This window comes from Pelobates fuscus, chromosome 11 (assembly GCF_036172605.1).
Source record: "Pelobates fuscus isolate aPelFus1 chromosome 11, aPelFus1.pri, whole genome shotgun sequence".
Lineage (NCBI taxonomy): Eukaryota > Metazoa > Chordata > Amphibia > Anura > Pelobatidae > Pelobates > Pelobates fuscus.
Window position 1 is genome coordinate 76,840,937 of NC_086327.1, and position 27,785 is coordinate 76,868,721.

Sequence of the window (27,785 nt, forward strand, 5' to 3'; positions counted from 1 at the left end):
TAAAACACTTCTAAAACTGTATATCACCATACTGTATTTGAGGTCATATATCAACAGTTTGCTCTACTTCCCTGATTTCTATTGGTCAGTGTGTGTGGGTTCTTATACTATTACTTTATCATTTATAGTGCATTTTCACCTTGGGTTGGAAAATCAACAAAACACTATTAGGAGAACATGGATACTGATGAAGTGAACCTTCAAGGTTCCCTCAATCCCTGAACAGCGCAAGTAAGTAAATAATGGAGTTACAACACTTCGTTAATATAAACCAAAAATATTTAACCCATTAACATGTGGATCTGGCTAAATGTTGGTGGATTAAAGGGGCACTATAGTCACCCAGACCACTGCAGCTCAATGAAGTGGTCTGGGTGACAGGTCCCTCAGGTTTTAACCCTTCACATGTAAACATAGCAGTTTCCGAGAAACTGCTATGTTTACAAAGCAGGGTTAATCCAACCTCTAGTGGCTGTCTTCCTGACAGTCGCTAGAGGCGCTTCTGTGACGTTGGATGCGAAATTCGCATCCAATGTGCAGAACGTCCATAGGAAAGCATTGAGAAATGCTTTCCTATGGACTGTTTTAATGCGCGCGCGGTTCTTGCCACGCATGCGCATTCCGCTCCACTCGGGAGCTGACGTCGGCGGGGGAGCAGAGGTCACCAGCGCCGAGGGAGCACGGTGCTGGATTAAGGTAAGCCCAGTGGGAGTGGGACCCTGAGGGTGGGGGCACCCTTAGGGCACTATAGTGTCAGGAAAATGGGTTTGTTTTCCTGACACTATAGTGATCCTTTAATAAAGCCGTTTTGGTGCTTTGTCTTACTGCTCAATTCTCTACAATTTATTATTTAAATCACTTTTGTTTATGTTTATACAGCACTAGCCACACCTCCCCTGGCTGTGACTCGCACAACCTGCATGAAAATAATGGTTACAATTTCAAATCAGATGTTAAACTTGCTTTAGACGTTTTTATTTTCTGCTTTGTAAATTGAACTTTAATCACACACAGGAGGCTCCTGCAGTGTTTAGAAGGCTATTAACAGAGCAGGAGATACATTTTTAAATTAAACAGCATGTGAAATAAAGCAAGTTTAAACATAAGATCTGTCTTTACAGGAACGTGTTTAGGAAGGCTGTGTAAGTTACACGCAGAGAGGTGTAACTAGGGCTGTATAAACAAGGTGCTTTAACTCCTAATGTCAAAGAATTGAGCCGTGAGACTGCAGGGCCATGATCTACACCAAAACTGCTTTATTAAATTAAAGTTGTTTAAGTGCCTATAGTGTCCTTTTAAATGTTACCGGTTTATATTACTTTGTTGTTGTGACTCCATTATTTATTTACTTGTTCTTCCCAGTAAAGGCAATGATAATCTACATCTTAATCGAAGTACCATTTATTAAATGTTCACCTGCCTTATAATCTCATTTTAAATTGTTGCCTCACAGACAAAGAGTTTTGTTCTATTTAGGACTTGAGGCAAAATGGTTCCAGCTTAGAGAGAGGCAGTCAAGCACAGACACGATGGATGTCTTATAAAAAAAAAAAAGAAAATAGAGTATAATTTTAGGAAAGCTTACATTCCCTTACTTATATAAAGGAAATGAATACTGCTGCAATTAAGCTTTTGCCGATGCAAGAGAAATTAACCATTATCACTATTTTGTGTAAAACAACAAATGCAAAAACAATAGCAAAAACTGTAGTTTTAATTATAGCATGCAATGGGTAATGTTGCACTATTAATTTTGTTTGGAGACAGAATATCAAGTCACAAAAGAGAAGCACAAAGAAGAGGAAACACTTGCTCTGTGATGTATATAGTTGTGTGTGCAGGTAGCTGGTGAAAATACAATAAAATAAAGAACCAATCGTCATATCAACACCTTTTAAAATGTGGACTTTGTATACACACATCTTTAACGTTTTGCAGTTTGTTTGTTTTTTGATTGAATAACAAGTGCAAATTGATCTAAGCTAAACATCATCTAAACAGATTCACACACTGAAAAAAAATATTTAAAAGGGAGTGTTAAACACAAAAAGCAGTAAAACATTCTTAGACTGAGCTTAGCAAAGGACTGTAGAAAATGAAAAGGAGTGCAGGTCTTAGATCTTTGGAAACAGATTCCTACTGACTGAGGGACCAAAACTGTATGTCTCAGAATGAGTACACATAGATCACACTGCAGGTAATACACTTATAACAAAGAGTGAGTAAATGGTAAATTTATGGTAAGCAATGGTCTTCAGCTAGCTGTTGACTCTAGGGATATTGAGTAGTTTGCCCCTCCATGATTTAGAGGCAGGTGATGGTTATGGAAGATCTAATCCTGTGAGGGAAGGTGAGGAATCATCTGGAGAAGTTATGGTAGCTGGACTACGAAGGAGCCCGGTGCCCTCCCTCAGATAACTCACTCTTCTAACCCTCAAGGTTGACGTGACTGCTGCAAATCTGCATGACGCAGAAACACAGATCCTGTATTATACTGTAAGCAAGTTACTACCCCAAAGCCACAAGCAATTCCTTCACAGCTGACATTTTTATTTACAGCTATTCTGCCCCTAGAAACTGTGGCTGCCATTGCCTTGTGAACTTCGAAAGAAAAGATAAATCCATCTGGAGAGAAATTGGAAAGTTGAGAAGGGCAGGAACGTTTCTTGAACCACCTTCAAAATAGCGCTAAGATTTTCTCCTATGTCTTTGCTATATGGGAAAGTGTCTGTAATGGAGTCTGAAAAGGTTATTTTTTGAGCAATTGCCTTATGGCTAGTCTCAAAGGAGCTGGTCATCTTCTCTACCACCATGGCTTGTACCTACACTACTTCTTCTTTGTCCTTGTTTCAGATGTGGCATTAGATGTAAAAAGAGGACACTATGCAGTATTCTTGTCTTGCAGCTTTCTCGGTCTACCATTGCTGTTCAAAACTGGACAAACTAAAGGAAAATCTACTTTCACATTAGCAGAGCAGCAGAAGTCAGGGTTGTAGGCACCGGTACGTAACTCTTTAAAAACTGTTTCACATAAACAGGTCAGATGGTTGAGCTGTAGTGATTATAGAGCCTAGGAAAGCCCTTTAAAGCAGCACTGGCCAAATCAAGTTTGTTTGTTTTAACCCCCCTCCTGACTCTACTACATCTAATTGTCCCCCTAGTTAACCCCAAATGCCCCTAAGCCTGTGGGACACGTCATATGCCCACACTAGATAGCACTGTGAAATTCACGCACATGCGAACAGGAATTTCATCTATTCATTAATTCGTCAGAAGACTAATAAATGAAAAGAAATTTCAAACGCATGAACGAAGACCTCTTCATTCGTTCATTTGGTTTATTACAAGGAGGGAGTTACCGGCGCACAGCTCCCTCCTTGTAATATGTAAAAAGCCCCCTCATGTCCTCCCTCACTCTATGGGGATCAATATGACCCCTATAATAACTTAAGTTAACGAATAGCAGCATGTCTACTAAACAGTGAGCAGCCAGTGGCTGCTCACTGTTTTAAAAAAAAAAAAAAGCCCCCTAGTGCTTATAATTGTTTTATTTATTGTTAATTTTCCCCCTTTCATAATATTGTAAATTGCTGTGGAATAAGTTGGCGCTATATAAATACCAATAATAATTATATTAATCTGCTTGTTGCCGCACTGCTAACTCTTATCTGCAGGATTTTTCAAGGGCTGCCCCATTCCTATGGAATTCTCTACCTCATGCCAGAGACTCCCCCTTAGCTTCCTGACCTTTAAGAAGCCGATGAAAACACACGTCTTTAGGATAGCCTACTAACTTTCTGGGTGCTACTTCTCTCATTACATTTGCCCTCCCAGTTCCCTCGCTTTCAAAGCCCAAGTTGTAGTTATTCTGGTGTTCATAGTGTTCATTTAAGAAATAAATGTAAATACTGGAACATACTTAAAATTCTTTCTAATCACTAGCCCAAAATACAGGTTATATGAAAGTCAATACTACCTGTAATTAACATTCAAACCCATCTCAATTCTTTTACTCTGTCAACAAACTTTGTGTGTCCTCTGTTCTCATTTCTATCTTCATCTGTCACCTAAAGATCTTCATTAGAACGCAGTCAATCAAAGGGAATGCAAAATGCTTTCCCATAGTTTCCTGACCTCTTAAAAGGTGTGCATTGCACATGCATCAAATGCTTCTTATTGGAAAGCACTGAATTCAATTGTGACAGACTTTAGGTCACCTTATCCAGGTACTGGTCTCCCCAACCCTCACCCTCTCCAAATTTGACTATTTTCACTAGAAACTGACCCTCCATCCCATGTCTCCCGAGGCAACCAGACTTGTTCGCAGTCCATGAAGCAGCCGCTACCGGCCAGGAAGACATGGTATGCCTGACCGGGAGCAGCTTTGAACTTTTATGGATCTCTAGTGCTAAAACTTAAATCAGAACACTTTCAGTCCCTGAACCAGCAAACAGGGAGCTTTTCGGAGAGTTGATAAAGGAGGTGAGACCAAGAATGTTGGGGTGCTCCATATACCCATGGAAAGCGCTATGGTTTTAGGTGACCGTAGATCTCTACCCAGCATTATGGAGCCCTGTGTCAGATCGGAGGCTAGCCACATCCTGCTGAACTTTGGACTTCTGTCTAATTCGGGCTAAACCTATCCAATCAGGGCGCTTTTAGGACAGATTGGGCGCTTCAGAGAGACCTTTCAGGGGATGTATGGCATATGGGGATACTTCATTGTATAGTATTTGTTTTCAGGATTTTTAAGAATTTAGCTTTCTGTGTCCGGGACGGGAGATAATTAGTGAGCTGACACAATTATCTCCTAGACGCAGAAGCACCTAGGCGGGTTTGTGTTACTTTGAATGGAGACCTTATGCTGGGAGTCTGTGTATATTGGTGTACCTAGACCTAACAAAAAACAGTTCTTCTTCACCCTTCACTAAGTCTCGCCTAGTGTTTTGGTGAGACAACGGTATTCTGTGCAGGAAGGTATAATCAATCACTCTGGAGCTATTCACAACTGGGAAAGGACATACTAGGTGGTAATAACCCATCTTCTCGAGGATTTACTGCCAAATCAATGCTTTCCTCATAGCCTCCACAGTCACGTAACCAGGTTTTCGTCAGTGCAGTGAAAGCGCCTCGAGTGGCATTATGGCTGCCACTAGAAGTGTGTGTTTAAGGGTGCACTGCCGTTTCTACAAAACAGCATGGGTTAAAACACGCTCACCAGCATGACAACTAGGAATTTTGTCCCACTGCCTGAGTGTTTGTTATCCCTGGCCATTTTAGGGCCTGCGAGGTGGGTGGCTGAGGGAGCTGTGATCTTCCTGCTCTTTCTGTGTGTACCCTGCTGTGATGCCTCCAGCACTGGTATCACTAAACAGCATCCGAGGTAGCAGAGAAAGAAGAGCAGTATGATGACAGGCGAAAGTAGGAAGGCTGGATCAACATAAATTGTTTTAAAACAAATCATTTGTGAGTGTGTAAAAGAACGTGTGTCTGTATGCATGTCAGTCAGTGTGTGTTTAGGTGACCGACTCCTCCTTCAATCACATGGGAAAGTTGTTTTTGCTCACCGTTTTCCTACACTGTGCCGGTCTTGCCACGGATGGCCCTAACTCCATGGCTGGAAAAAAAAAAAAAAATACCTATCTTAATAATCTCAGCCAATCCAAGACTTTCCCATAGGAAAGCACTGGGAGGCTATTGTGCATGTGTGGCAAAACGCTGCACTATTCAGCAACTCCTCATAGATTTCTATGGGGATCCTTCAGCGCTGATCTTAGGTGCTGCACTGGCCTAGGAAGCCTTTGATTTGAGGACTCTAGCACTACAGCCCATTGTACAGCGCTACGGAATTTGCTGGTGCTTTATAAATAATAAAATAATAATCATGCTGTGTGTGATGAATTCGAATTGGATGACAATAGAAAGCTTAGGGAAGAGAAATAGAAAAAGAGTCTAAAAGCACCAAAACAAAATTAAGATGTAGCGGTTTTGGTACTTAGAGTGTGTCTTTCAGGCTAGTGCTTACAGGAGTTGTTTTAGGTAGCATCCTTCATTTTCCTGGGGCAATGGAAAAACCAAAAAAGTATAATGAAAGTGCCTTTCTAAATGCTATTTTAATATTGTTAATCATACATATTTTATAAAAATATGCTTAAGAATGGGTTCCTAAAACCATGGCCAATTTAGGCAAAGGGACCTTGTGGGAAACCTATGAGTGATGCTCTTCAGTGCCACAACCCAATTTAATGTAATGTAAAATGATAATAATCAAAGATGGGTGAATGAATGCTCAAAAATAATTAAACAAATACACATTAACTGAACTCCCATCACACTACTTCACCTCCCTTAGCAATGTGATCATTCTTATCTATGAAGCGGAGTAAGTCATAGAAAGAGCTCAAAAGAGCTAGGTATGACTCATTTCTCTGCATTTCTACTCCCTTGCAGTTTGTAGGGCCTTTAAAATGGCACAGTGGGGAAGGTCAGAAACATTTGAACTGTGTCAGACAGGGCTTAAAGAGTCAATATCCTCTGATATCCCCTGATATCCCCAATAATTCCATAACAATGGTGCAATGCATCACTGCTAAGCTAATGATTGCGAAGACTGTCTTTAAGCATGGCTCTTCAGCTTCTAAACTCACTACTGCACAATCTGCAATGTGGCACGCACACACACACACGCACCTGTAAGGTCAGCACCGTCTAAAATTGCTAGCATATTTAAAAGTTCTGTAAATTCTTACATTAATGTTAATATTTCTAAATTATGTGAAAAATAAAATGAAAGCAGCTTTGTCACTGAAATACAATTTGAATATTTTAAAAGATATATTTGTAAAATACTCATGATGACTGCATTAGAATTACACGTAACTTCGGCGCAATCGTAAGTTATCAGAGAAAGTACTTTGTATTATAGTCAAGCCTGAAATTGACAAAAGTTGACAAAAGGCAGAGCTTCTTTGGTCAACATTTCTTAATTAGCTGGCAACAACTGTGGAAAACTGCAGATCGACAGACTTTGTCTACGGTGGATCCTGCAGTCCAACAAGATCATCCAGAAACGTCTGTGCTGTAATATTGTGCATGAATGATGTGAGCTCTTGGCAGATTCGGTGCCAGAGCTGAAGAAAGAAGATGGAGGCAATCATGTGGAAGAGTTTTAGGTAAAATAACTATTAGTCACCTTTAGATATCACAGAAAACACATTGCTTACATGGGGAAAGGATCTTTGCATCAAGACTGTTACATTAGGCTGTAGTGGTTCTGGTGCTTAGCGTGTCCCTTTAACTTTACACAGTAGAAATCTGACAATTGAACTGAAATTACTAAATGCCCTTGATGTGCCCTTAAAGCACTATAAATATTTGCCGTTTCCCTCAATACCCTACTATTGTGTTTTTATACCCCACCTCCTCAAGACTCGTTTGAGCAGGGTCCTATTGTTCCGGTTACATTTTGTTATGGTCTCATTTGGTAAATTCCCCTCTTATTGTAAAGCGCTGTAGAATAAGCTGGCGCTATATAAATACTAATAATAATATATATTAGATAACCTCAGCAATGTTACAGAGTTAAGAAAGCATGATTGACTGAGGCACTTCCTGGTTTGGTGACTGCAGTATCGGCAGAGACTGATCCCTCAACCTTTTTTGTTTCCTGCATAGATATAATGTAGAATGAGTCAACTCCCTTTAAAGTCTGCAGCCTTTGTTATAAAACACACACACACACACACACACAAATGCCAGTAATAAATAAAAATACATATACATACATGCACATATTTATTTTCACGGCTGCCACTGTAAAACACTGTCAACCTAATAGAAGTTATTATGGCAGCACTGTTATCTATAGACACACACATTTCCTTTAAAGTTAATCTAAGATAAACAGACAGTGTTTAATGACTGTGCAGTTTACAGCTCATCAGGCAGGCTAGTTGAGAGTAATTAACTTAAACATGTAGTAAAAATAACGGTGCTTGTCTACTAAACTCCTCCAACGAGTTCCGTTCTAGCGGATAGAAGCACTCCACACTGTATTCGGGATAAAAAGGGGGGATTAATAGAAAAGACTTGCAAAAAGCGTACATTCCTTAAATTACATAACCTCTCTGCTCAATGATGTCACTGTCGGTACAAGTACTTATTTGCAGGTCTCTTCTAACTTCTATAGGCTCTCTCACAAACAAAAATGAATGAATCTATTGAGTAAGTAAGGGAAGTTACACACAAAACCCATTTATGGAAAAAGAAAAAAAAATGTTGATGTACCAGTTGGAGTTAAAAGCAACATAATTCACAATGTCAGTTACGCTCGTAAACTAGAAGAAAATGGAATGTTATTTACTAGCACTAACCATGGTCATTATTCACCACTAGTGCTGAATTAGCACAGCGCTGGATACACCATGGTGGTACTGTTTGCAGACAAACATCGTTGGTTTAAAAAAAAAAAAAAGTTAAAGCGGGTCAGTCACTGCTAAGTATTTCATCAAGATAACATCTTTAACCCCTTAAGGACCAAACTTCTGGAATAAAAGGGAATCATGACATGTCACACATGTCATGTGTCCTTAAGGGGTTAAGGAATATCAATGCTGGCTGCGTTGAAATTTATTTGAAATTCCAATGCAATATAAAGGTACGGACTACTTGATAAAAGGCGGGACTCCACCTTCAAAAGAAATGGCTGTGGGATTCATGCAACTTCTAACTTGCTGCGGGACTTAAAAACCCACCCTACACTATCTGGCAGTAAAGTTTAATAAAAATCAGGGGAGTAGAGTAAAAAAAAAAAAAGCAGCAGCCCAATCTACCTGTCCGTCATGACAATCTACTTGTCCTGACAAAAAATTAAAATAATATCAATTACAAAGATTAGTGCCACTGCTCCGAGCCCTGACACTGACTGGGCTGTTTGCTAAACTCACATATTAAAACTGAATGAAAAAAAATAGAGGCAAAAAAGCTGATCTGGATATATATTCTCAAACTTTGCTAAAGTTAATGTGTATTTTTGCTTTAGTTTTGCCATTTGGATTTATTTTGCAAAAATTCAGAGTTTTGTGAATTCCCCCAAGTAGTCTCTCCTTTTGTCTTGGATAGTAAGGAAAGATAGCATCAGACGTACTTATTTTAATAGAGACATACTGGATACCGCACTCACCAAATAACCCAGATGCTCCAAAGCGGGCTGCCCAGGCTTCCCTTCCAAGATATGCAGAATAAACAACAGTTCAGGCACTCCAAGAGAACAACAATATCAGCTTTATTGGGGGGAAATGAGCAATGTTTCGACCCTACCGTACTTAATAACTTATTAATGTGAGAAGAAAAAAAGTACCATATAAGTATTCCTACAGAGAAAGGAAAACAGAGATGTAATTAAGCCTGTGATAAATTACTGTCTTGCCCTGCTGTGCCTTCGAGGGCACCTTAACCAGACGACAAAGTAGAGAAAAGTAATAAACTATATAATAGTGTGGCAGATCATCATACCGCACTGGTAATACAAAAATAACAAGCAGATAGTCCAGCCAAAATTAAGCTCCAATGACCGCTTTGCTGATCAGGTGGCTATTCAAGCGGGATATTGCAGATCTCTGCAGCGATAAAACATGTCAGTCCTATCTAGCAGAAACAAAGTAAAATTCAACAATGTCAAACCTCAACAATCTCAAGAGTCCACTGATGAAATCATAGCATTAAACAATCCTCTCTATACAAGTGGAAAAGAGGCACGATGCAAACTGTGCTAATCAGTAGCTCCGTGAAACCCTAACAGCCAGGTTCTTGTCAACCCCTAATGAGGGCTCAAGTCCAAACTCAATTACACTAATAGCAATTTCCTGCATGCACATAAATGTGCTCAACTTTTTTTTATGTCAAAATGAGTTAGAAAATGTCCTAGTCGGCTATTTTGACCTACAGTTTGTATTACCCAATGTTCCACAATTTGTAGTGTAATTAAAAAAATCTCAATAGCATTTTATCTCTAGTAAAGAGATACTTTAAGTACCAACGACATGACACTTACCTGGTTATGCCTGATACCCATAGTCCTTTCGCTCTATACTGATATGCTAAATCGTACGTTAATGCTTTTGTTCAGCCACTAAATGTCCAAATTTGGTAATGCCAAAGCATGCATTAGCATATCAATGCAGATTGAAAACCATGGGTGCCAACAAAGCCAGAGAACAATTAAAACTCTTCATAAGCAGTTTGACAACTTACCGCTGGATGGCAACAGTGGAGCTTTGGCACTATAAACACTACAAGTAAATTGTCCAAACAAGCAATAATATTTGGGCATTGGCACTAGAACAAAGGAATCTATCTACCCAGTCCTAAAGGTGCTCAATTTAAAAAAAAAAAAATCTGATTAAAAAAAAGCAGAAATATATAAATTGGAGGCTGTGCGCCGAGACCAGTTCACAGGGTAGGAAAGTGGATCACAAAACACAAGCTTTTCCTAAACACTTACAAAACTGTCACAATGATCTTTGGAACAGTACTTAAATTAAATTACAAAAAAAAATTCCCATCTATGCATCAGAACAAAATCAAATAACACACTGACCGCAGTCCATTCTTTCAAATACTTAAGTATGATGCTAGACCCCAATCTATCTTTTGGCCTCCACATTGAAAAACCCATCAAAACTATATCCAAACCTAGGTGTCCTGTATAGAAATAAATACTGTCTAAACCCCACAGTAAAGAAACATATTGTACAAATTCAAATCCTAATGCCAGTCGTTGATTATAGGTTTGTAGTGTATGCACCTGCACCGCAAACTTGCTACATTGTAGAACTCATTCTTCCACAATGTGATACATGACTCACCATTGTGACATTAAAACAGGGGTGTCCAAACTTTTTTCAAAGAGGGACAGATTTGATGAAGTGAACATGCGTGAGGGCAGACCATTTTGCCTGACATTCTTTGAACCATGAAAATGAAATGCAAATTAACTATTTTGTGCAAAATTTATTGCAAGCGGCATACTTTTCATTTCATCTCTTTATTCTGTCTCTCTTTAGTCTGTCAATTCTCTCTTTTATTCTGTCTCACTTTATTCTGTCCATTCTCTCTTTTATTCTGTCTCACTTTATTCTGTCCATTCTCTCTTTTATTCTGTCTCACTTTATTCTGTCCATTCTCTCTTTTATTCTGTCTCACTTTATTCTGTCCATTCTCTCTTTTATTCTGTCTCTCTTTATTCTGTCCATTCTCTCTTTTATTCTGTCCATTCTCTCTTTTATTCTGTCTCTCTTTATTCTGTCCATTCTCTCTTTTATTCTGTCCATTCTCTCTTTTATTCTGTCTCTCTTTATTCTGTCCATTCTCTCTTTTATTCTGTCTCTCTTTATTCTGCCCATTCTCTCTTTTATTCTGTCCATTCTCTCTTTTATTCTGTCTCTCTTTTATTCTGTCCATTCTCTCTTTTATTCTGTCTCTCTTTTATTCTGTCCATTCTCTCTTTTATTCTGTCTCTCTTTTATTCTGTCCATTCTCTCTTTTATTCTGTCTCTCTTTTATTCTGTCCATTCTCTCTTTTATTCTGTCTCTCTTTTATTCTGTCCATTCTCTCTTTTATTCTGTCTCTCTTTATTCTGTCCATTCTCTCTTTTATTCTGTCTCTCTTTATTCTGTCCATTCTCTCTTTTATTCTGTCTCTCTTTATTCTGTCCATTCTCTCTTTTATTCTGTCTCTCTTTATTCTGTCCATTCTCTCTTTTATTCTGTCTCTCTTTATTCTGTCCATTCTCTCTTTTATTCTGTCTCTCTTTATTCTGTCCATTCTCTCTTTTATTCTGTCTCTCTTTATTCTGTCCATTCTCTCTTTTATTCTGTCTCTCTTTATTCTGTCCATTCTCTCTTTTATTCTGTCTCTCTTTATTCTGTCCATTCTCTCTTTTATTCTGTCTCTCTTTATTCTGTCCATTCTCTCTTTTATTCTGTCTCTCTTTATTCTGTCCATTCTCTCTTTTATTCTGTCTCTCTTTATTCTGTCCATTCTCTCTTTTATTCTGTCTCTCTTTATTCTGTCCATTCTCTCTTTTATTCTGTCTCTCTTTATTCTGTCCATTCTCTCTTTTATTCTGTCTCTCTTTATTCTGTCCATTCTCTCTTTTATTCTGTCTCTCTTTATTCTGTCCATTCTCTCTTTTATTCTGTCTCTCTTTATTCTGTCCATTCTCTCTTTTATTCTGTCTCTCTTTATTCTGTCCATTCTCTCTTTTATTCTGTCTCTCTTTATTCTGTCCATTCTCTCTTTTATTCTGTCTCTCTTTATTCTGTCCATTCTCTCTTTTATTCTGTCTCTCTTTATTCTGTCCATTCTCTCTTTTATTCTGTCTCTCTTTATTCTGTCCATTCTCTCTTTTATTCTGTCTCTCTTTATTCTGTCCATTCTCTCTTTTATTCTGTCTCTCTTTATTCTGTCCATTCTCTCTTTTATTCTGTCTCTCTTTATTCTGTCCATTCTCTCTTTTATTCTGTCTCTCTTTATTCTGTCCATTCTCTCTTTTATTCTGTCTCTCTTTATTCTGTCCATTCTCTCTTTTATTCTGTCTCTCTTTATTCTGTCCATTCTCTCTTTTATTCTGTCTCTCTTTATTCTGTCCATTCTCTCTTTTATTCTGTCTCTCTTTATTCTGTCCATTCTCTCTTTTATTCTGTCTCTCTTTATTCTGTCCATTCTCTCTTTTATTCTGTCTCTCTTTATTCTGTCCATTCTCTCTTTTATTCTGTCTCTCTTTATTCTGTCCATTCTCTCTTTTATTCTGTCTCTCTTTATTCTGTCCATTCTCTCTTTTATTCTGTCTCTCTTTATTCTGTCCATTCTCTCTTTTATTCTGTCTCTCTTTATTCTGTCCATTCTCTCTTTTATTCTGCCCATTCTCTCTTTTATTCTGTCTCTCTTTATTCTGTCCATTCTCTCTTTTATTCTGCCCATTCTCTCTTTTATTCTGTCCATTCTCTCTTTTATTCTGTCCATTCTCTCTTTTATTCTGTCTCTCTTTATTCTGTCCATTCTCTCTTTTATTCTGTCTCTCTTTATTCTGCCCATTCTCTCTTTTATTCTGTCCATTCTCTCTTTTATTCTGTCTCTCTTTTATTCTGTCCATTCTCTCTTTTATTCTGTCTCTCTTTTATTCTGTCCATTCTCTCTTTTATTCTGTCTCTCTTTTATTCTGTCCATTCTCTCTTTTATTCTGTCTCTCTTTTATTCTGTCCATTCTCTCTTTTATTCTGTCTCTCTTTTATTCTGTCCATTCTCTCTTTTATTCTGTCTCTCTTTATTCTGTCCATTCTCTCTTTTATTCTGTCTCTCTTTATTCTGTCCATTCTCTCTTTTATTCTGTCTCTTTATTCTGTCCATTCTCTCTTTTATTCTGTCTCTCTTTATTCTGTCCATTCTCTCTTTTATTCTGTCTCACTTTATTCTGTCCATTCTCTCTTTTATTCTGTCTCACTTTATTCTGTCCATTCTCTCTTTTATTCTGTCTCTCTTTATTCTGTCCATTCTCTCTTTTATTCTGTCTCTCTTTTATTCTGTCCATTCTCTCTTTTATTCTGTCTCTCTTTATTCTGTCCATTCTCTCTTTTATTCTGCCCATTCTCTCTTTTATTCTGTCTCTCTTTATTCTGTCCATTCTCTCTTTTATTCTGTCCATTCTCTCTTTTATTCTGTCCATTCTCTCTTTTATTCTGTCCATTCTCTCTTTTATTCTGTCTCTCTTTATTCTGTCCATTCTCTCTTTTATTCTGTCTCTCTTTATTCTGCCCATTCTCTCTTTTATTCTGTCCATTCTCTCTTTTATTCTGTCTCTCTTTTATTCTGTCCATTCTCTCTTTTATTCTGTCTCTCTTTTATTCTGTCCATTCTCTCTTTTATTCTGTCTCTCTTTTATTCTGTCCATTCTCTCTTTTATTCTGTCTCTCTTTATTCTGTCCATTCTCTCTTTTATTCTGTCTCTCTTTATTCTGTCCATTCTCTCTTTTATTCTGTCTCTCTTTATTCTGTCCATTCTCTCTTTTATTCTGTCTCTCTTTATTCTGTCCATTCTCTCTTTTATTCTGTCTCTCTTTATTCTGTCCATTCTCTCTTTTATTCTGTCTCTCTTTATTCTGTCCATTCTCTCTTTTATTCTGTCTCTCTTTATTCTGTCCATTCTCTCTTTTATTCTGTCTCTCTTTATTCTGTCCATTCTCTCTTTTATTCTGTCTCTCTTTATTCTGTCCATTCTCTCTTTTATTCTGTCTCTCTTTATTCTGTCCATTCTCTCTTTTATTCTGTCTCTCTTTATTCTGTCCATTCTCTCTTTTATTCTGTCTCTCTTTATTCTGTCCATTCTCTCTTTTATTCTGTCTCTCTTTATTCTGTCCATTCTCTCTTTTATTCTGTCTCTCTTTATTCTGTCCATTCTCTCTTTTATTCTGTCTCTCTTTATTCTGTCCATTCTCTCTTTTATTCTGTCTCTCTTTATTCTGTCCATTCTCTCTTTTATTCTGTCTCTCTTTATTCTGTCCATTCTCTCTTTTATTCTGTCTCTCTTTATTCTGTCCATTCTCTCTTTTATTCTGTCTCTCTTTATTCTGTCCATTCTCTCTTTTATTCTGTCTCTCTTTATTCTGTCCATTCTCTCTTTTATTCTGTCTCTCTTTATTCTGTCCATTCTCTCTTTTATTCTGTCTCTCTTTATTCTGTCCATTCTCTCTTTTATTCTGTCTCTCTTTATTCTGTCCATTCTCTCTTTTATTCTGTCTCTCTTTATTCTGTCCATTCTCTCTTTTATTCTGTCTCTCTTTATTCTGTCCATTCTCTCTTTTATTCTGTCTCTCTTTATTCTGTCCATTCTCTCTTTTATTCTGTCTCTCTTTATTCTGTCCATTCTCTCTTTTATTCTGTCTCTCTTTATTCTGTCCATTCTCTCTTTTATTCTGTCTCTCTTTATTCTGTCCATTCTCTCTTTTATTCTGTCTCTCTTTATTCTGTCCATTCTCTCTTTTATTCTGTCTCTCTTTATTCTGTCCATTCTCTCTTTTATTCTGTCTCTCTTTATTCTGTCCATTCTCTCTTTTATTCTGTCTCTCTTTATTCTGTCCATTCTCTCTTTTATTCTGTCTCTCTTTATTCTGTCCATTCTCTCTTTTATTCTGTCTCTCTTTATTCTGTCCATTCTCTCTTTTATTCTGTCTCTCTTTATTCTGTCCATTCTCTCTTTTATTCTGTCTCTCTTTATTCTGTCCATTCTCTCTTTTATTCTGTCTCTCTTTATTCTGTCCATTCTCTCTTTTATTCTGTCCATTCTCTCTTTTATTCTGTCTCTCTTTATTCTGTCCATTCTCTCTTTTATTCTGTCCATTCTCTCTTTTATTCTGTCTCTCTTTATTCTGTCCATTCTCTCTTTTATTCTGTCTCTCTTTATTCTGTCTCTCTTTATTCTGTCCATTCTCTCTTTTATTCTGTCTCACTTTATTCTGTCCATTCTCTCTTTTATTCTGTCTCACTTTATTCTGTCCATTCTCTCTTTTATTCTGTCTCTCTTTATTCTGTCCATTCTCTCTTTTATTCTGTCTCTCTTTTATTCTGTCCATTCTCTCTTTTATTCTGTCTCTCTTTATTCTGTCCATTCTCTCTTTTATTCTGCCCATTCTCTCTTTTATTCTGTCTCTCTTTATTCTGTCCATTCTCTCTTTTATTCTGCCCATTCTCTCTTTATTCTGCCCATTCTCTCTTTTATTCTGTCCATTCTCTCTTTTATTCTGTCCATTCTCTCTTTTATTCTGTCTCTCTTTATTCTGTCCATTCTCTCTTTTATTCTGTCTCTCTTTATTCTGCCCATTCTCTCTTTTATTCTGTCCATTCTCTCTTTTATTCTGTCTCTCTTTTATTCTGTCCATTCTCTCTTTTATTCTGTCTCTCTTTTATTCTGTCCATTCTCTCTTTTATTCTGTCTCTCTTTTATTCTGTCCATTCTCTCTTTTATTCTGTCTCTCTTTATTCTGTCCATTCTCTCTTTTATTCTGTCTCTCTTTATTCTGTCCATTCTCTCTTTTATTCTGTCTCTCTTTATTCTGTCCATTCTCTCTTTTATTCTGTCTCTTTATTCTGTCCATTCTCTCTTTTATTCTGTCTCTCTTTATTCTGTCCATTCTCTCTTTTATTCTGTCTCTCTTTATTCTGTCCATTCTCTCTTTTATTCTGTCTCTCTTTATTCTGTCCATTCTCTCTTTTATTCTGTCTCTCTTTATTCTGTCCATTCTCTCTTTTATTCTGTCTCTCTTTATTCTGTCCATTCTCTCTTTTATTCTGTCTCTCTTTATTCTGTCCATTCTCTCTTTTATTCTGTCTCTCTTTATTCCCATTCTCTCTTTTATTCTGTCTCTCTTTATTCTGTCCATTCTCTCTTTTATTCTGTCCATTCTCTCTTTTATTCTGTCTCTCTTTATTCTGTCCATTCTCTCTTTTATTCTGTCTCTCTTTATTCTGTCCATTCTCTCTTTTATTCTGTCTCTCTTTATTCTGCCCATTCTCTCTTTTATTCTGTCCATTCTCTCTTTTATTCTGTCTCTCTTTTATTCTGTCCATTCTCTCTTTTATTCTGTCTCTCTTTTATTCTGTCCATTCTCTCTTTTATTCTGTCTCTCTTTTATTCTGTCCATTCTCTCTTTTATTCTGTCTCTCTTTATTCTGTCCATTCTCTCTTTTATTCTGTCTCTCTTTATTCTGTCCATTCTCTCTTTTATTCTGTCTCTCTTTATTCTGTCCATTCTCTCTTTTATTCTGTCTCTCTTTATTCTGTCCATTCTCTCTTTTATTCTGTCTCTCTTTATTCTGTCCATTCTCTCTTTTATTCTGTCTCTCTTTATTCTGTCCATTCTCTCTTTTATTCTGTCTCTCTTTATTCTGTCCATTCTCTCTTTTATTCTGTCTCTCTTTATTCTGTCCATTCTCTCTTTTATTCTGTCTCTCTTTATTCTGTCCATTCTCTCTTTTATTCTGTCTCTCTTTATTCTGTCCATTCTCTCTTTTATTCTGTCTCTCTTTATTCTGTCCATTCTCTCTTTTATTCTGTCTCTCTTTATTCTGTCCATTCTCTCTTTTATTCTGTCTCTCTTTATTCTGTCCATTCTCTCTTTTATTCTGTCTCTCTTTATTCTGTCCATTCTCTCTTTTATTCTGTCTCTCTTTATTCTGTCCATTCTCTCTTTTATTCTGTCTCTCTTTATTCTGTCCATTCTCTCTTTTATTCTGTCTCTCTTTATTCTGTCCATTCTCTCTTTTATTCTGTCTCTCTTTATTCTGTCCATTCTCTCTTTTATTCTGTCTCTCTTTATTCTGTCCATTCTCTCTTTTATTCTGTCTCTCTTTATTCTGTCCATTCTCTCTTTTATTCTGTCCATTCTCTCTTTTATTCTGTCTCTCTTTATTCTGTCCATTCTCTCTTTTATTCTGTCCATTCTCTCTTTTATTCTGTCTCTCTTTATTCTGTCCATTCTCTCTTTTATTCTGCCCATTCTCTCTTTTATTCTGTCTCTCTTTATTCTGTCCATTCTCTCTTTTATTCTGTCCATTCTCTCTTTTATTCTGTCCATTCTCTCTTTTATTCTGTCCATTCTCTCTTTTATTCTGTCCATTCTCTCTTTTATTCTGTCCATTCTCTCTTTTATTCTGTCCATTCTCTCTTTTATTCTGCCCATTCTCTCTTTTATTCTGTCCATTCTCTCTTTTATTCTGTCCATTCTCTCTTTTATTCTGTCTCTCTTTTATTCTGTCCATTCTCTCTTTTATTCTGTCTCTCTTTTATTCTGTCCATTCTCTCTTTTATTCTGTCTCTCTTTTATTCTGTCCATTCTCTCTTTTATTCTGTCTCTCTTTTATTCTGTCCATTCTCTCTTTTATTCTGTCTCTCTTTTATTCTGTCCATTCTCTCTTTTATTCTGTCTCTCTTTTATTCTGTCCATTCTCTCTTTTATTCTGTCTCTCTTTTATTCTGTCCATTCTCTCTTTTATTCTGTCTCTCTTTTATTCTGTCCATTCTCTCTTTTATTCTGTCTCTCTTTTATTCTGTCCATTCTCTCTTTTATTCTGTCTCTCTTTTATTCTGTCCATTCTCTCTTTTATTCTGTCTCTCTTTTATTCTGTCCATTCTCTCTTTTATTCTGTCTCTCTTTTATTCTGTCCATTCTCTCTTTTATTCTGTCTCTCTTTTATTCTGTCCATTCTCTCTTTTATTCTGTCTCTCTTTATTCTGTCCATTCTCTCTTTTATTCTGTCTCTCTTTATTCTGTCCATTCTCTCTTTTATTCTGTCTCTCTTTATTCTGTCCATTCTCTCTTTTATTCTGTCTCTCTTTATTCTGTCCATTCTCTCTTTTATTCTGTCTCTCTTTATTCTGTCCATTCTCTCTTTTATTCTGTCTCTCTTTATTCTGTCCATTCTCTCTTTTATTCTGTCTCTCTTTATTCTGTCCATTCTCTCTTTTATTCTGTCTCTCTTTATTCTGTCCATTCTCTCTTTTATTCTGTCTCTCTTTATTCTGTCCATTCTCTCTTTTATTCTGTCTCTCTTTATTCTGTCCATTCTCTCTTTTATTCTGTCTCTCTTTATTCTGTCCATTCTCTCTTTTATTCTGTCTCTCTTTATTCTGTCCATTCTCTCTTTTATTCTGTCTCTCTTTATTCTGTCCATTCTCTCTTTTATTCTGTCTCTCTTTATTCTGTCCATTCTCTCTTTTATTCTGTCTCTCTTTATTCTGTCCATTCTCTCTTTTATTCTGTCTCTCTTTATTCTGTCCATTCTCTCTTTTATTCTGTCTCTCTTTATTCTGTCCATTCTCTCTTTTATTCTGTCTCTCTTTATTCTGTCCATTCTCTCTTTTATTCTGTCTCTCTTTATTCTGTCCATTCTCTCTTTTATTCTGTCTCTCTTTATTCTGTCCATTCTCTCTTTTATTCTGTCTCTCTTTATTCTGTCCATTCTCTCTTTTATTCTGTCTCTCTTTATTCTGTCCATTCTCTCTTTTATTCTGTCTCTCTTTATTCTGTCCATTCTCTCTTTTATTCTGTCTCTCTTTATTCTGTCCATTCTCTCTTTTATTCTGTCTCTCTTTATTCTGTCCATTCTCTCTTTTATTCTGTCTCTCTTTATTCTGTCCATTCTCTCTTTTATTCTGTCTCTCTTTATTCTGTCCATTCTCTCTTTTATTCTGTCTCTCTTTATTCTGTCCATTCTCTCTTTTATTCTGTCTCTCTTTATTCTGTCCATTCTCTCTTTTATTCTGTCTCTCTTTATTCTGTCCATTCTCTCTTTTATTCTGTCTCTCTTTATTCTGTCCATTCTCTCTTTTATTCTGTCTCTCTTTATTCTGTCCATTCTCTCTTTTATTCTGTCTCTCTTTATTCTGTCCATTCTCTCTTTTATTCTGTCTCTCTTTATTCTGTCCATTCTCTCTTTTATTCTGTCTCTCTTTATTCTGTCCATTCTCTCTTTTATTCTGTCTCTCTTTATTCTGTCCATTCTCTCTTTTATTCTGTCTCTCTTTATTCTGTCCATTCTCTCTTTTATTCTGTCTCTCTTTATTCTGTCCATTCTCTCTTTTATTCTGTCTCTCTTTATTCTGTCCATTCTCTCTTTTATTCTGTCTCTCTTTATTCTGTCCATTCTCTCTTTTATTCTGTCTCTCTTTATTCTGTCCATTCTCTCTTTTATTCTGTCTCTCTTTATTCTGTCCATTCTCTCTTTTATTCTGTCTCTCTTTATTCTGTCCATTCTCTCTTTTATTCTGTCTCTCTTTATTCTGTCCATTCTCTCTTTTATTCTGTCTCTCTTTATTCTGTCCATTCTCTCTTTTATTCTGTCTCTCTTTATTCTGTCCATTCTCTCTTTTATTCTGTCTCTCTTTATTCTGTCCATTCTCTCTTTTATTCTGTCTCTCTTTATTCTGTCCATTCTCTCTTTTATTCTGTCTCTCTTTATTCTGTCCATTCTCTCTTTTATTCTGTCTCTCTTTATTCTGTCCATTCTCTCTTTTATTCTGTCTCTCTTTATTCTGTCCATTCTCTCTTTTATTCTGTCTCTCTTTATTCTGTCCATTCTCTCTTTTATTCTGTCTCTCTTTATTCTGTCCATTCTCTCTTTTATTCTGTCTCTCTTTATTCTGTCCATTCTCTCTTTTATTCTGTCTCTCTTTATTCTGTCCATTCTCTCTTTTATTCTGTCTCTCTTTATTCTGTCCATTCTCTCTTTTATTCTGTCTCTCTTTATTCTGTCCATTCTCTCTTTTATTCTGTCTCTCTTTATTCTGTCCATTCTCTCTTTTATTCTGTCTCTCTTTATTCTGTCCATTCTCTCTTTTATTCTGTCTCTCTTTATTCTGTCCATTCTCTCTTTTATTCTGTCTCTCTTTATTCTGTCCATTCTCTCTTTTATTCTGTCTCTCTTTATTCTGTCCATTCTCTCTTTTATTCTGTCTCTCTTTATTCTGTCCATTCTCTCTTTTATTCTGTCTCTCTTTATTCTGTCCATTCTCTCTTTTATTCTGTCTCTCTTTATTCTGTCCATTCTCTCTTTTATTCTGTCTCTCTTTATTCTGTCCATTCTCTCTTTTATTCTGTCTCTCTTTATTCTGTCCATTCTCTCTTTTATTCTGTCTCTCTTTATTCTGTCCATTCTCTCTTTTATTCTGTCTCTCTTTATTCTGTCCAGTCTCTCTTTTATTCTGTCTCTCTTTATTCTGTCCATTCTCTCTTTTATTCTGTCTCTCTTTATTCTGTCCATTCTCTCTTTTATTCTGTCTCTCTTTATTCTGTCCATTCTCTCTTTTATTCTGTCTCTCTTTATTCTGTCCATTCTCTCTTTTATTCTGTCTCTCTTTATTCTGTCCATTCTCTCTTTTATTCTGTCTCTTTATTCTGTCCATTCTCTCTTTTATTCTGTCTCTCTTTATTCTGTCCATTCTCTCTTTTATTCTGTCTCTCTTTATTCTGTCCATTCTCTCTTTTATTCTGTCTCTCTTTATTCTGTCCATTCTCTCTTTTATTCTGTCCATTCTCTCTTTTATTCTGTCTCTCTTTATTCTGTCCATTCTCTCTTTTATTCTGTCTCTCTTTATTCTGTCTCTCTTTATTCTGTCCATTCTCTCTTTTATTCTGTCTCTCTTTATTCTGTCTCTCTTTATTCTGTCCATTCTCTCTTTTATTCTGTCTCACTTTATTCTGTCCATTCTCTCTTTTATTCTGTCTCACTTTATTCTGTCCATTCTCTCTCTTATTCTGTCTCTCTTTATTCTGCCCATTCTCTCTTATTCTGTCTCTCTTTATTCTGTCCATTCTCTCCATTCTCTCTTTTATTCTGTCTCTCTTTATTCTGTCCATTCTCTCTTTTATTCTGTCTCTCTTTATTCTGTCCATTCTCTCTTTTATTCTGTCTCTCTTTATTCTGTCCATTCTCTCTTTTATTCTGTCTCTCTTTATTCTGTCCATTCTCTCTTTTATTCTGTCTCACTTTATTCTGTCCATTCTCTCTTTTATTCTGTCTCTCTTTATTCTGTCCATTCTCTCTTTTATTCTGTCTCTCTTTATTCTGTCCATTCTCTCTTTTATTCTGTCCATTCTCTCTTTTATTCTGTCCATTCTCTCTTTTATTCTGTCTCTTCTCTCTTTTATTCTGTCTCTTCTCTCTTTTATTCTGTCTCTTCTCTCTTTTATTCTGTCTCTTCTCTCTTTTATTCTGTCTCTTCTCTCTTTTATTCTGTCTCTTCTCTCTTTTATTCTGTCTCTTCTCTCTTTTATTCTGTCTCTTCTCTCTTTTATTCTGTCTCTTCTCTCTTTTATTCTGTCTCTTCTCTCTTTTATTCTGTCTCTTCTCTCTTTTATTCTGTCTCTTCTCTCTTTTATTCTGTCTCTTCTCTCTTTTATTCTGTCTCTTCTCTCTTTTATTCTGTCTCTTCTCTCTTTTATTCTGTCTCTTCTCTCTTTTATTCTGTCTCTTCTCTCTTTTATTCTGTCTCTTCTCTCTTTTATTCTGTCTCTTCTCTCTTTTATTCTGTCTCTTCTCTCTTTTATTCTGTCTCTTCTCTCTTTTATTCTGTCTCTTCTCTCTTTTATTCTGTCTCTTCTCTCTTTTATTCTGTCTCTTCTCTCTTTTATTCTGTCTCTTCTCTCTTTTATTCTGTCTCTTCTCTCTTTTATTCTGTCTCTTCTCTCTTTTATTCTGTCTCTTCTCTCTTTTATTCTGTCTCTTCTCTCTTTTATTCTGTCTCTTCTCTCTTTTATTCTGTCTCTTCTCTCTTTTATTCTGTCTCTTCTCTCTTTTATTCTGTCTCTTCTCTCTTTTATTCTGTCTCTTCTCTCTTTTATTCTGTCTCTTCTCTCTTTTATTCTGTCTCTTCTCTCTTTTATTCTGTCTCTTCTCTCTTTTATTCTGTCTCTTCTCTCTTTTATTCTGTCTCTTCTCTCTTTTATTCTGTCTCTTCTCTCTTTTATTCTGTCTCTCTTCTCTTTTATTCTGTCTCTCTTTATTCTGTCTCTTCTCTCTTTTATTCTGTCTCTCTTTATTCTGTCCATTCTCTCTTTTATTCTGTCCATTCTCTCTTTTATTCTGTCCATTCTCTCTTTTATTCTGTCTCTCTTTATTCTGTCCATTCTCTCTTTTATTCTGTCCATTCTCTCTTTTATTCTGTCTCTCTTTATTCTGTCTCTCTACCTCTACAATATCATCCTAACGGTGAAAGGTGGTGGTGGTGGTAGCATCATGTTTTGTGGGTGTTTTTCAGCTGCAGGAAGTGGGAGACTGGTCACACTTGAGGGAAAGCTGAACACAGCAAAATATGGAAATATCGTTAAAGAAACACTCCAAACCCTTAAAACACTTTAGCTTCCTGAAATGCTGTGTGTCCCCTCTCATTTGCCATTTTGCAAAAAGTGCAGATTGCAATAGAAATTGGCACTTATATAAATTCACCTTGCTACACGCCCCTGGCTGTCAATTAGGCAAATGGTCCTGTTACTTCTTGGTTTGTTTAGCTCAGTGGAGCTAAACTCAAGAGGCAGCAATTGCCCAGAGCATCTGACTTGCAAATACTTCACACTGAGCTGCATTGGGAAGTGTGTGATTGGAAAGCCATAGAAATTCTGGGCAGGGTTAGTAGGGGAGTGCTTGCAAAGGCTGCAATGTATGTTTTGCAAGCCATATTTATATACACATCCAATTAAATAATGCATAATTAAATGCTAGCATGTTTTTGTTGGGGCTATATCTACTAAACAGTGATTTTTATTTATTCTGTATTTGGGCAGTGGAATTTCCCTTTAATGGAAACCTAATCCAGAGAACTCGGGAACTCAGACTGGGACAAAGGTTCACCTTCTAATAGATCAGTGATCCTAAGCATACAGTCAATAGAATGAAAGAGTAGCACAGGGAAAACTCTGTGCATATCCTTGAGTGGCCAAGCCAGAACCCAGTCTTGAGCCCAATTGAAAATCTCTGTAGAGACTTGAAAATGACTGTTCACCGACGGCCACATCCAGCCTGACATAGCTTGAGAGGATCTACAGAGCTGAACACAGAAACTACACAAATCCAGGAATGAAAAGCTTGTTCCATCATCCTCTAAAATAATTGAGGCTGTAATTGCTTCCAAAGGTGGTTCAAGTACTGAGTTAAGGGTCTGAATACTTATGGCACTGTGATATTTCAGGGTTTATTTCTGTTGTAACAACATTCCGCTACTTGACTCTGTTTTGATTCTCGGTCCAAGCATCATACTCCATATGTTTTGGGGTTCATGTAAAATGTGGTGAATGCACATTTTAGTTTAAAACAGGAGTCTATTTTTAAACAGCTCAAGCACAATTTGATTTTAACAAAATCAGCAGTTGATCGACCCAAATAACAGAGAGAATACACAATTTCCAGACGGATTCCCTACTTTAATTAGAATTCTTCTGATGTATTCTATTCACAGATCTCCATATGATAGTGTCTGTTCACTACAAATGTCATAGTTAGTTCTGTTTGCATAATGTGATGTGCATGCTACCTTCTCTGTGCCACCTAGATCTAGCATTGGCTACGGTTACTGAAGCACTGCTATAAAAAGTATCCAGGAAAGTGCCATTGTTGACAAGAATAAACCAGTATTGTGCTCACAGAAGTATTTGTTTTCTCTGCTGCCTTCCCCACGAAGCCTGGCCAGTCTGAGTGTGTTTATCTTTTGTAAGTCATCACCAGAAGTGCTTACAAGCAGGTTCTGTGTTTACATGTATGGTCTCAGGCAGCACACTGTCTTAAGTAACACAGAAATACAGCCAAGCCTTCCCAGCTGCAGTGCAAACCCCCCTTTGTGCCTGGTGCAGACAGCAGTAAGGTGGCAGGCTGTGTGGCCCATGTTATTGTATTTTCCCCATTGGTTAAAGTGTGAGCATTACAGCTTCTATTAGTTTTTGCACAACTTATGGAACATGGCTGCCGCTTATAGATGCAGGAGAAGGGGGAGGGGGGGATCTACTTACCGGCGGGGGGCCCTGATCGCATGGGGGACACGCGGGGTGAACATGCCACTTCACGAGACCAAGATAGCTCCAGCATCCAACGACTTCAACCGAGATGCGTCGGGAGAATCGCGTCATCATCGGTGGACCACTGCTCAGTCTGCCGGTGACGCGTTGAGCGACGTCATCAGTGTGCGGGTAGATGGCGCTGGCGGATGGCACGCAAAGGAAGACGGGAAATGAGTAGGTCGCTGAAAGCAGAGCGCTGGCATCTATTCCAGAGGAGGATGGAATTCTGAGCGTGTTGGACGTCACGGGCATTCTATTGTCACTTTTTTTAATTTAATTTTTATTTTTTATATGTAATGTCTAAATGCAGCTTTTTCATATACATTCACATTCCTGTCAAGAAATATGTCGGTTTTGAGTGCCATACGATTGAGATTTCTGAATTCTTTAATACTTAGAATAAACAAACAAAAAAAATTAATAAAAAGGATTTGAGAAGACCAACAAGAACACGTAATGCAGCTTTTATAAATTCACCTTGCTACACACCCCTGGCTGTCAATTAGGCAAATGGTCCTGTTACGTCTTGGTTTGTTTAGCTCATTGGAGCTAAACTCAAGAGGCAGCAATTGGCCAGAGCACCTGACTTGCAAATACTTCACACTGAGCTGAATTTGGAAGTGTGTGATTGGTCAGCCATAGAAATTCTGGGCAGGGTTAGTAGGGGAGTGCTTGCAAAGGCTGCAATATTTGTTTTGCAAGCCATATTTAGATACACATCCAATGAAAAAAATGCATAATTAAATGCACGCATGTTTTTGTTGGGACTATATCTACTAAACAGTGATTTTTATTTATTCTGTATTTGGGCAGTGGAATTTCCCTTTAATGAAAACCTAATCCAGAGAACTCGGGAACTCAGACTGGTACAAAGGTTTACCTTCTAATAGATCAGTGATCCTAAGCATATAGCCAATAGACTGAAAGAGTAGCACAGGGAAAACTCTGTGCATGTCCTTGAGTGGCCAAACCAAAACCAAGCTGGTCTCTTGCTGTGCCATCTTTTTGTTTTCTGGACATGGCTTTCAATTTAGCCATTTTCATATTTGACATTTGACATGTGTTGTTAAAGGACTCTCTAAATACCATAACTACTACAGCTTGCCGTGGTATTTTTGGTGCTGTCCTCAAGTTACGTGTCTGCTCTGCTCACAACGGAAACATGTTTTATAGGGGGGAAGGGGGGATACATGCAAAAAGTAATGATAGACATTATCTTTGCACCGATGCATTAGAGCTGAAATTGGGCATATTTCTGATAATCGGTGTCGGTCTTGTAGTTTACGAAAACTTACATCTCGCAGTTGCTACATACCGTCTAATGCAGCTGAATGTACCATGTGATGTGATGTACCATGTCACAATCTTATGTCACCCCTCTCTGTGAGACCCAAATGCAGAGCTTAGCTGGGAGGTGAGGCAGTGAATAATATACTGTAATACACCATGCGGTCAGCAATCACACTCGTATCAGTAACAAACTGTACATGCAGGGATCTCACTGATTCTAGCATGCACTGGCTGCCTGAGAGTGATTTGAATGTAATTGCTGTCAGCAAGTTGTCTGCGTGCTGTGTCCCTATTGCACTTAGTGCTGCAATGTAAAACATGGACCAAAGGTTTGTTTGGATTCCGGAAGCGCCCCCAGTGGCTACTGGGGGCGCTTCCGGAATCCAAACAAACCTTTGGTCCATTATCTACCACTGGACATCCTCACGCTCTGCATGAGGACTTTCCCCTATAGAAAAGCATTGAATAATGCTTTCCTGTGGGGAGATTTAATGCACGCGGGGCTATTGCTGTGCATGCTAATTAGGTCTCCCCAGCCGAGGAGCATGGGTGGAGCCTGACCCAGCGGCGAGGGACATCGGCCCTGGATTCAGGTAAGTGACTGAAGGGGTTTTAACCCCTTCAGCCTCAAGGGAGGGGAGACCTATTAAACCTGTATTGCTAGAAAAACGGCTTTGTTTTTATAGAATGTGACGGCAGATAAGAACCATTCGGCCCATCTAGTCTGCCCAGTTTTCTAAATACTTTCATTAGTCCCTGGCCTTATATTATAGTTAGGATAGCCTTATGCCTATCCCACGCATGCTTAAAGGGACACTTCAGGCACCCAGACCACTTCTGCCCATTGGACTGGTCTGGGTGCCAACTCCCACTACCCTTAACCCTGCAAGTGTAATTATTGCAGTTTTCATAAACTGCAATATTTACCTTTCAGGGTTAACTCCTCCTCTAGTGGCTGTCTACAGTAGACAGCCACTAGAGGGTACTTCCGTGTGTATAGCACACATTCCGTGTGCTATAGCGTCGCTGGACGTCCTCACGCTATGTGAGGACCTTCAGCGTCACTGAAATCCCAAAAGGAAAGCATTTTTCAATGCTTTCCTATGGGGAGGTCTAATGCGCGCGGATGCGCATTAGGTCTCCCCTGCCGGCGGCCGCGCATGTGCAATTTGTCTCCAGCGCCGGATGACGTTGGCGGGGAGGAGCGTGGGCGGACCCTGAACTGGCGCTGGATACAGATAAGTCACTGAAGGGGTTTTAACCCCTTCAGCAACTTGGGATGGGGGTTGGGAGGGAGAGGGGACCGGCAGTGCCAGTAAAACAAACCATTTTCCTGGACTGGAGAGTCCCTTTAAACTCCTTTACTGTGTTAAGCTCTCCCACTTCATGGCTATGCCATGCATCCATTACCCTCTCACTAAAGTAATGCTTCCTGGTATTATTTTTAAACCTTTGTCCCTCTAACTTAAGTCTATGTCCTCTTGTGGTAGTTTTTCTTCTTTTAAATATAGTCTCCTTTACTGTGTTGATTCCCTTTATGTATTTAAATGTTTCTACCATATCCCCCCTGTCTCATCTTTCCTCCAAGCTATACATGTTAAGTTTCTTGAACCTTTACTTGAAAGTTTTATCCTGCAATCCATGAACCCGTTTAGTAGCCCTTCTCTGAACTCTCTCTAAAGTATCAATATCTTTCTGAAGATACGGTCTCCAGTACTGCGTACAATACTCCAAGTAAGGTCTCACCAGTGTTCTGTACAATGGCATGAGCACTTCCCTCTTTCTACTGCTAATACCTCTCCTTATACAATCAAGCATTCTGCTAGCATTTCCTGCTGCTCTATTACATTGTCTGCCTACCTTTAAGTCATCAAAAATAATCACCCCTAAACCCTTTT

The 27,785-nt window shown here is 37.6% G+C and overlaps 1 protein-coding gene across 1 annotated transcript in view; it reads right to left on the reverse strand.

The window, feature by feature from the left end:
• The window catches only part of ARHGEF12 (Rho guanine nucleotide exchange factor 12), a 94,989-nt gene extending 70,264 nt beyond the window's left edge, over nt 1–24,725 (reverse strand). Inside the window, exon 1 of the mRNA XM_063436523.1 lies at nt 24,550–24,725. Within this exon, the coding sequence (XP_063292593.1) occupies nt 24,550–24,625 (76 nt within the window). The 5' untranslated portion in view covers nt 24,626–24,725. The remainder of the gene's footprint in view (nt 1–24,549) is intronic.
• Nucleotides 24,726–27,785: the final 3,060 nt, after the last annotated feature.